This window comes from Mus pahari, chromosome 3 (assembly GCF_900095145.1).
Source record: "Mus pahari chromosome 3, PAHARI_EIJ_v1.1, whole genome shotgun sequence".
NCBI lineage: Eukaryota > Metazoa > Chordata > Mammalia > Rodentia > Muridae > Mus > Mus pahari.
Genome location: NC_034592.1, coordinates 71818581 through 71829241, shown reverse-complemented (window position 1 = coordinate 71829241; position 10661 = coordinate 71818581). Strand labels below are relative to the sequence as shown.

The 10661-nt window shown below is 33.0% G+C and overlaps 1 protein-coding gene across 3 annotated transcripts; it reads right to left on the bottom strand.

Annotated features, from left to right (window-relative positions):
- Positions 1-1489: 1489 nt before the first annotated feature.
- LOC110319155 (olfactory receptor 5T3-like) lies at positions 1490-8393 on the bottom strand. 3 transcript variants are annotated; one of them, XM_029536809.1, is made up of 3 exons: positions 8357-8393; positions 5662-5778; positions 3700-4890 (listed from the first exon to the last, which is right to left on the bottom strand). In XM_029536809.1, exon 3 carries the CDS (start codon positions 4755-4757, stop codon positions 3789-3791), a length of 969 nt encoding a protein of 322 aa, XP_029392669.1. In that variant the 5' UTR covers positions 4758-4890; positions 5662-5778; positions 8357-8393; the 3' UTR covers positions 3700-3788. The 3 variants fall into 3 exon arrangements, with proteins under 3 accessions (XP_021050249.1, XP_029392669.1, XP_021050248.1); XM_021194590.1 differs by lacking the exons at positions 5662-5778; positions 8357-8393 and adding an exon at positions 1490-1510 and having other exon boundaries at positions 3828-4757; XM_021194589.2 differs by lacking the exon at positions 5662-5778.
- Positions 8394-10661: the final 2268 nt, after the last annotated feature.

Sequence of the window (10661 nt, the reverse complement as noted above, 5' to 3'; positions counted from 1 at the left end):
TTTTGACTTGCATTTCCCTGATGATTAAGGATGTTGAAAATTTTTTCAGGTGTTTCTAAGCCATTTGGTATTCCTCAGTTGAGAATTCTTTGTTTAGCTCTGGGCCCCAATTTTTAATGTGGTTATTAGAATTTCTGGAGTCCAGATTCTTGAGCTCTTTGTATATATTGGATATTAGTCCTCTATCAGATTTACTGGTGGTAAAAATCCTTTCCCAATCTGTTGGTGGCCTTTTTGCCTTGTTGACAGTGTCTTTTGCCTTACAGAAACTTTGCAATTATATGAGGTCCCATTTGTCAATCCTTGATTTTACTGCATGAGCCATTAGTGTTCTGTTTAGGAATTTTTTCCCTGTGCCCATATGTTCGAGGCTTTTCCCCACTTTCTCCTCTATTAATTTCAGTGTCTCTGNTTTTATGTGGAGGTCTTTTATCCACTTAGACTTGAGCTTTGAACAAGGGGATAAGAATGGATCAATTCTCATTTTTCTACATGATAACCGCCAGTTGTGCCAGCACCATTTGTTGGAAAATGCTGTCATTATTCCACTGGATGGTTTTAGCTCCATGTCAAAGATCAGGTGACCATAGGTCTGTGGGTTTATTTCTGGGTCTTCAATTCTATTCCACTGATCTACCTCTCTGTTGCTGTACCAGTACCATGCAGTTTTTAATCACAATTGCTCTGTAGTACAGCTTAAGGTCAGGAATGCTGATTCCCCCAGAGGTCCTTTTATTGTTGAGGATGATTTTTTGCTATCCTAGGTTTTTTATTATTCCAGATGAATTTGCAAATTGCCCCTTCTAACTCAGTGAATAATTGAGTTGGAATTTTGATGAGGATTGCATTGAATCTGCAGATTACTTTCAGCAGGATGGCCATTTTGACTATGTTAATCCTGCCAATCCATGAGCATGGGAGCATCTTCTGAGATCCTCTTCAATTTCTTTCTTCAGAGACATGAAGTTCTTATAATACAGATCTTTCACTTCCTTAGTTAGAATCACACCAAGGTATTTTATATTATTTGTGACTATTGTGAATGGAGTTGTTGCCCTAATTCCTTTCTCAGCCCATTTATCCTTTGTGTAGAGAAAGACCACTGATTTGTTTGAGTTGATTTTATATCCAGCTTCTTCACTGAAGCTGTTTATCAGGATTGGAGTTCTCTTGTTTAATTTTTAGGGTCACTTATATGTACTATCATATTATCTGCAAATAATGATATTTTGACTTCTTCCTTTCTAATTTGTATCCCCTTGATCTCCTTTTGTTGTCGAATTGCTATGGCTAGGTCTTCAAGAACTATATTGAATAAGTAGGAAAAAAAAATGGGCAGCCTTGTCTAGTCCGATTTTAGTGGGATTGCTTTGAGTTTCTCTCCATTTACTTTGATGTCGGCTACTGGTTTGCTGTATATTGCTTTTATTATGTTTAGGTAGGGGTCTTGAATTTCCGATGGTTCCAAGGCTTTTATCATGAAGGGGTGTTAGATTTTCTCAAATGCTTTCTCAGCATCTTATGAGATGATCATGTAGTTTTTGTCTTTGAGTTTGTTTATATAGGTGATTACGTTGGATTTCCATATATTAAACCATCCCTGCATCCCTGGGATGAAGCCTACTTGGTCATGATGGATGATTGTTTTGATGTCTTCTTATATCAGTTTGCAAGGATTTTATTATTTTTGCATCGATATTCATAAGGGATATTGGTCTGAAGTTCTCTTTCTTTGTTGGATCTTTGTGTGGTTTAGGTATCAGAGTAATTGTGGCTTCTTAGAATGAATTGGGTAGAGTACCTTCTGTTTCTATTTTTTGGAATAATTTGAGGAGAGTTGGAATTAGGTCTTCTTTGAAAGTCTGATAGAACTCTGCCCCAAACCATTCTGGTCCTGGGCTTTTTTGGTTGGGAACAAACTGCTTTATTGACAACTGCTTCTATTTCTTTGAGGAAATGGGACTGTTTAGATCATTAATCTGATCCTGATTTAACTTGGTACCTGGCATCTGTCTAGGAAGTTATCCATTTCATCCAGGTTTTCCAGTTTTGTTGAGTATAGCCTTTTGTAGTAGGATCTGATGATGCTTTGGATTTCCTCGGGATCCGTTGTTATCTGTCCTTTTTCATTTCTGATTTTGTTAACTAGAATACTGATAAGTTGATACTGTGCTTGATAGAGATAAAGGCTTGGTGCTGACCAATCTGAGGGTATCTCAGTGATATCGATGGTAGAAGGAGAGAAGAGAGAATAGAATAGACAGACCCCTGTCCCCAAGTCGTCCTCTAGCTTCCACCCATGTACCATGCATTCAACCATGCATGTATGTGCATAAACACACACACACACACACACACACACACACACAGAGGGGGGGGGGAGAGGGAGTGATAGAGTGGGAGAGGGAGGGTGATGGAGAGGGAGAGAAGGAAAGGGATAGAGGGAGAGGGACAGGGAGAGAATAAATGTAACAAACACCCTTTTTATGTGCTTTTGTGTGAGTGTGTCAGATACAGATACCCTGGAACTGGAGAGTTACAGAGCCTTGTGAAGTGCCATGTGGATGCTGAAAACTAAACCTGGGTACTTTAGAAGAACAGCTAGTGTTCTTAACCACTGATCTGTTTCTCCAGCCCAACAAATTATTGTAAAAGTAAAATGTTCTTTAATTATAACATTTTGGTTAGATTTTTCTGATTATTTCAGAGAATAAAATAAGCTTGGAGGTAAACAGTGTTTTTTTGGAAGAAATATGGATTTCTACACAAAATTTATACTAAAGAAGAAAAATATTAGAATAAAATTAAGTTTTAAAAAGTAGATGAGATGGATGTAAAAATATAGTATGTTTGTTTTCATTGTGTATACTTTTTACATAAACATAAGTTTTTCTAATGACAGTATATGGTTGTATCTCATGGACAAATCAATTCTGGCAACTGAGCAAGGATCAAGGATCACCGAAGTCCCAGACAGAAATCTACTGCTGTATCAGCTTTCAGGGAAGCCTATATATACACAGACATAAATATGTATACATAATATTCACAAACACACACATACATATGTACGCATATACATGCATATATATACTCATACACATACACACACATATGTGTGTCCTCATGCATATCTGTGTGTTTGTGTATTTATTTCCTACTTTTAAATTTCATGGTTTTTTTCATTTTAATAGCACCAGTAACAAGAATCATTAAGAAATATTATGACTGTATTGTAGTACATTTATAATGGATCTAATCAATTCACGTGAATGTCAAGGAAATGACTTGTTAGCAGGAAAAAAGTTTACTTACAATAATAAGCCCAGGAACACAAAGTGCATGTTACAACTTGAATGGATGTCTCTCTGTGAGAAATTTTTTGAGAAAAGAAAGTACTCTATGAGAATTACTCCATGAGGAATCTTGAATGGTGTCTATGGTACATAATGCAAGTTAACAGTTTACCATAAGCTACATGACAATTATTTAATCAAAGGCTCTTGTATATACAGTCTCTACTTAATAGAAACACAAAAAATTCATATAATAGTACCTAAGAACAACTTAAAATAAAATAGTTATAAATTGTTTCAAAGTAATTTAATACACAGGAGAAAAATTCACTATTTAGAAATGATACATGAAAAAGATTATTTTAATATAATCATGAACATATAAGACACTACTAATTAAACAAGCGCATATTTGTAATTTGTAGCAATGTATATTTCATGTAAATTGGAATTGACAAAGTAATTTTGTTTTATTATATAACTGTACATTAATTATGAATCACATTTTCTCCACAATTTCATAAATGCTACTTTTACATCTTTGTTCCTCAAACTGTAGATGATAGGATTCAACATAGGTATCACAATGGTGTAAAATATTGACACTACCATGTCATGATTTGAAGCATAGCTGGAACTAGGCCTCATATAAGTGAAAAGGATTGTACCATGGTAAATAGAGACTCCAGTGAGGTGAGAGCCACATGTAGAGAACACTTTCCTTCTACCCTCAGCAGAATGCATGTTCAGAATGGCAAAGAGGATGAATCCATAGGAGACCAGAACAATCAGGATGGTGACAATCTCAATCAAGCCCACCAAGTACAAGAGTAGAAGCTCATTTGTGTGGGTATCAGAACAAGAAAGAGCAAGCAATGCAGGAATGTCACAGAAGACATGCTTAATTTCATTGGATCCACAGAAGGACAGCCTGAAAGTGGCCACTGTGTGGATAGCACCGTGCACAACTCCACCAGCATAGGAAGCAATGATGAGTGGCAGGTATACTCTGGGTGACATGGTCACTGTATACAGAAGTGGATTGTAGATGGCTACATAGCGGTCATATGCCATTGCTGCCAGCAGAAAGCATTCTGTGGTTCCTAACGTAACAAAGAGAAGCATTTGGGTTGCACATGCAAGGAATGAAATGGACTTATTTTCACTTAGAAAGTTGACCAACATTTTGGGTGTAACAACTGTAGAATAGCAAGCATCCAGGAAAGACAAAACACTTAGGAAATAGTACATGGGGTTGTGTAGCCGACAATCCCCAATGACCAAAACAACCAGTCCAAAGTTTCCTACCAGAGTGAAGAGATAAATACCAAGAAACAGTAAAAATAGGAAGACTTGGAGTTCAAAGTCATCTGTGAATCCCAAGAGAATAAACATGGTGGCTTCAGTCATGTTCTTTAATGGAATATTGTAGACATCCACAGCTGATGCGATCCTTTCCATTTTTATTTTTATTTATATATTTCCCCAGGAAGTTCCTATAAAGTTGTGTCTATGTTTGATTCTTAGGGCATCGTGACCACCATAGGGTAATGAGGACAATGATAAATAATTTGATAAAAGTGTAGAGATTTCACTATAAAACGTAAAGGAAAAAGATAATTACACTTACTTATGAAGTTAAAAGTCTAGCAACTAAAGTAGCTTTGCTATTTAAATAGTTTTCCATCACTCTGTTCAAATTGTATTTTTAAAAATGTATTTTCATTATACTGCATTTTTTCTTTTAAAATATTTTATGTCTGTATTATGTGTGTGTGTATGTATGTATGTATTTCAATATATTTCATTGAAATACATTGAAAATACATTGAATCATTTCTTCTCCCTTCCCTTCTGCACCTCATTCAGATATACTACTGTTAAATATCTCCTATGTGCCACTACACAAACTCTCAACTTGATAGCTGTTTTTCTTTTACTTTTGTTCTTACAAATGTAAATAGGAATGTATAATTATTAAAACACAACCTCTGGATCCATTTTTCTTTTCTGTGTGTATATGCTTTCAGGGATGCCACTCTGCCCTGGACAACTGGACAACAGTCTTTTTTTTTTTTTTTTTTTTTTTTTTTTTTTTTGAGACAGGGTTTCTCTGTGTAGCCCTGGCTGTCCTGGAATTCACTCTGTAGACCAGGCCAGCCTCAAACTCAGAAATCCACCTACCTCTGCCTCCCAAGTGCTGGGATTAAAGGCGTGTGCCACCATGCCCCGCTGGACAAGTCTTATCCCTGGGAGAAACTAGTTCTCTTTTCCAGGCAATGCATTAATTACCTGGGATCTGTTTAGGATAAGGTCCTATGAAAATTCCTTCCCCCTTCCATTTTAGTATTTCCATTTATTTTACCATAGTCCTGGATCTGTTTGTTCACCAAATTCTATTTTCATGAACATAGGTGGAATTTATTTCACTTTCAAATTGTTATAACAGAAAGCACAAACTTGTATAGTAGTTCTCCTTTAGCTGTAAGTACATGAAACATTCTTCCTTAGTAATTTAGATTTTTAACATGAGATACTATATTTCTATGACTGGTAAATTTTAATGTGAAAAATTATAGTAATGGTTTTTAAAAAGAAGATATTTTAAATCGTACAATTCACTGATCCTATTAAATACTCATGGGATGATTTCTGCATAATGAATCCATGTCAGAGGTCAAGAATTTAAAAATGGTAAAATTTTGAACATAGGATTGCAGGAGTCATTCAGTAATGTAAACAAATGCACTAATACTATGAGGCATGGTAAAGTTTGTCAAATTGATTATTAAAATCAATAAAAGGAAAATTGACTTAAGTAATTTTAAAACAAGAAGCAAATTATATAATTACATTGTCCCAGAAGGTCTTCAAATTCTATGTGAGTGTTTTATTCTAGTATATAGATTATGCTTGCAAATGTGTACATACAGAACAAAAAATATTTAATACTTCATAGATAGAGTAAAATATAAAAACATAAACAAATTTTGTTTGTGTATACATGGATAATTTAAATAGTAAAATTAAGAATATATGAAAATATTTTAATATATGGTTTTGTTTTGATAATTATTTTAATAATTAGCCTATAAAATCATCTCATCAGTTAATTTTACAAATGTGCAAAATATAAATTTATGGACTTGAAAGTACATTTAATAGTCTTCTGTTATCTCTCTTTTCTCCCTTCTCATTTTCTGTCAAGATTGGCAACGGAATTTGTTCAGACATGTTTACTGAAGAGGACAGTGACAAAAAGACATAATCAAATAAGAATAAGCACAGTAGAAATAATTAATATGGAAATGGGGTTTCAAAATTTTTTTAATAGTATGCTAAACAAACATAAATAAATTCATCTTGATTGTTATTCACCAAAGGAATGTCACACATCCTGCAATTCTATGATTTTATTTTCTACTCTAAGATCTGAGAAAAAGCAAGTAGAGAGGACTATGAAGTGCACTCAATCTGAATCCTGATGTCAGTCTCTGTGAGAAGCCTCATTGACAGACAGTGTGAGTTTAGAAAAATTCTAATTAAGATTAATGTGGTCATAGTTGACTCCTTTTACCACATAAACACAGGTAACTGAAGAGAATTTTATGGATCCATTAAAATATGTTTACTTAAATAAACATTTTACTAACTTACAGGATATATATTTGTAAACTATAAATCTGAGATATTATTCATGTAACAGAATGTTACAGGCATGTTAAGCTACTGCTCAAATAATACACTGAACAATTAGTGAAACCCAAACAGGAAAAATGTATATATCATAATATCTTCTTTTGAATTTAAATAAAGTGACTCTCTTCTTTATTGTATAAGAAAAAAAAAATCTATCTGTGTAACTACTTTTCTGGTCTGGGACTATATTAGTACAACAAATATTGGTTTACTTAAATTATCCTAATTCTTTGGCAAATTACAATTTTAATAAAAATAATTTTCATATAGATTGGAAAAAAGAATATGGTTTATGAATTGATATGAATTTTCTTTCTAACGAGCTTTACTTGATATATTATATGGGTCACTGTTAGAATTTTGTGACAAGGAAAACACCAAAGCTGGATATTTTTTTCAAGATTAAAGTTCAATAAATATTTATTTTCAGTTACTCTTGAAAATAATAGAAATTTTGGGTAGTAATACTACAAATAGTCTATTTAATTTCATTTAATATAAATGCAAAATGTATGCATGAGGTGTTTGAACTACAGTATTCCCAATCAAAAAATATAAGTTAAAAATAAATTTCTCAATCCTCATTATGAAATCAATGGCAATAATACTGGAAATATGAAAACCAAGATAAAAATTATAGTAAAAGTGTGTACGTGATGAAGCACAACAATAATAGGTTATAAATGATGTGGACATTTCTCTTATTTGATAAACATGATAACTTATAAAATATATATTATGATATCATCTTCTAAAAAGGAAATTATGGTTTAAATATGTGTACAGATTATTATCTAATAGATAAAGCAGCATTCAATATTTAAATGCCATTCCAGCCCACTGCATACATTCTCCATGACTATACTATGTCTTCATTGTCTACTTTTATATCTGAAAATATAACTTCATAAAAATAAAGAAGATAATATTTCTATTTTGTATATTAAATGGAAAATACTGCACTTAAATAACCTGAAGAGTGGAAAAGGAAGTGGTTAAAATTACTTTAATACATGGTCAGTAAAATGAATATAATAAGATTTTAATAACTATGTCAGAAATCAAATTTACAGAAAATTGAGTGAGAAAAATCCTATCTATAAAATCTCACTGAAATTTAACTTTCTACTCTAATTAACTTATCAAAAACATTAAAACAAATGTGAGAGTTATGTGAATGATTCTTCATCCTTATTCATTTTTCTTCTTAGAAGTTTTTGGCTCAATTTGTACCACAACTCTGTTAAATTGGATGTTTTATATCATATTTTAGTACTCAGACATATTAAGTATTCAAACTTGAAATCCATTGAATCACTTAAAACACTTATATATAAAGAAAAAAACCTATGCTTACTTACAAAATTGAGCTGCTTGATCAGTTAGGTAATGGTCAAGTCATAACACATGTGAACAAACCCCATCCTACGGAACTTTTAAAGGCCACGGTGAAACCCCAGGGAGAATCCATGTTCTTCACTGGGACAGAAAATCCTCACAAAAAAAAAAAAAAAAAAAGGATAAACAAAGGGAACGATCTTAGGAAAATGAACTAAATCCTGAAAATGACTACACTGAAGCACTGTCTTTGTTTAAATTTGATGTTCTTTCACATAGGAAAAATATTCCACTCATGCAGTCATAGTTCCATCTGTTTATTTTTTCTTTTTTTTAAAAATTTATTTATTATTATTTTCTTTACTTACATTTCAAATGCTATCCCGAAAGTTCCATATACCCCACCCCCGGCCCTGATCCCCTACCCACCCACTCCCACTACTTGGCCCTGGCCTTCCCCTGTGCTGGGTCATCTAAAGTTTACAAGACCAAGGGGTCTCTCTTCCCAATGATAGGTGATTAGGCCATCTCTAATTCTACTTATATATTGCTGAGTTCACAACCTTGTGAAAATGCTATGAAACAGATGGAATTCAGAGTCTTTGAATATAATTTACTTACTTGTATTTAAAGAATCCTGAATCAAGATGGTATGAGAATTAGATGTATGCACATGAGAATGACAATAGAAGAGAGGAGATATGGGAATTAGGATAAGAAATGATGGCAGGAAAGATGAAAGAGATAGTATATTAGTGATTTTGCCCAGTAAGATACAAGAGTATTAGTTCTGCTGCAGAGTTGAATTTCAATTACTTGATTTCACAGAGTAGGCAATTTAGTTTCTCTCTATCCTTCTTCCTTTATTTCTTTCTTTGTTTTTTTTTTTTTTTTTTTTTTTTTTTTTTTTTTTTGTGTGTGTGTGTGTGTGTTGTTGTACTTACTGTTTGGTGGTTTTTAATTTATATTCTGTTCCTAACCATGTCTATCTAAAGGCAAATATANAATTTAGTTTCTCTCTATCCTTCTTCCTTTATTTTTTTTTTTTTTTTTTTTTTTTTTTTTTTTTTTTTTTTTTGTTTTTGTGTGTGTGTGTGTGTGTTGTTGTACTTACTGTTTGGTGGTTTTTAATTTATATTCTGTTCCTAACCATGTCTATCTAAAGGCAAATATATGTTGAAAGCATAAAAATCTATGCCTTTTCAAATTTTTCCAAGTTGTCTCCTAAAATGTCACTAGGTACTGGTCAGTAAAATAATATGTTTAATATTACCTCACTATTAATCTCAGTTTCATCTCTCAGATGCAAGCAAATATAAATGAATTCAAAAATATAAAATTAAAATCTGATTTTAGCTTGATCAATCTCCAAATCAAAGCATGTCAAATTTAATAACTTGAAGAAAATTAGTTTTTCACTTAACCAATTATTCTAGTTGATACAAGTTTTGATTGCATAGGAAATATATATATATATATATATATAGCATTTTCAACAAATGGTGATGGCTCAACTGGCAGTTAGCATGTAGAAGAATGAAAATTGATCCATTCTGACCTCCTCGTACAAAGCTCAAGACCAAGTGTATCTAGGATCTCCACAGGAAATCAGATACACTGAAATTTATAGAGGAGAAAGTGGGGAAGAGCCTCAGGTATATGGACAAAGTGGAAATTTTCCTGAACAGAAAAATCAATGGCTTGTGCTGTAAGGTAAGAATTGAAACTGGGCAGTGGTGGCACATGTCTTTAATCCAAGCTCTTGGGAGGCAAAGGCAGGCAGTTTCTGAGTTTCTGAGGCCAGCCTAGACTACAGAATGAGTTCCAGGATAGCCTCGAAAAACCATTAAATAAATAAATAAATAAATAAATAAATAAATAAATGAAATATTTAAAAAAAAATAAAAATATCAAGAATCGACAAATGGGACCTCATAAAATTACAAAGCTTCTGGAAGGCAAAGGACACTGTCAATAAGACCAAAATGCAACCAGCAGATTGGGAAAGATCTTTACCAATCTAAATCTAATCCTAAATCTAATAGGGGGCTAATATCCAATATAAATATAAAGAACTCAAGAAGTTGGAGATCAGAAAACCAAATAACCCCATTAAAAATGGTGTACAGAGCTAAACAAAGAATTCTCAACTAAGGAATACCGAATGGCTGAAAAGCACCTAAAAAAATGTTCAACAGCTTTAATCATCAGGGAAATGCAAATCAAAACAATCCTAAGATTCCACCTCACACCAGTCAGAATGGCTAAGATTAAATTCAGGTGACGGCAGATGCTGGTGGGGATGTGGAGAAAGAGGAACATTCCTCC

Excerpts from the sequence above, each read along its gene's own strand:
- LOC110319155 (XM_029536809.1), bottom strand. The coding sequence starts at position 4,757 with ATGGAAAGGATCGCATCAGCTGTGGATGTCTACAATATTCCATTAAAG.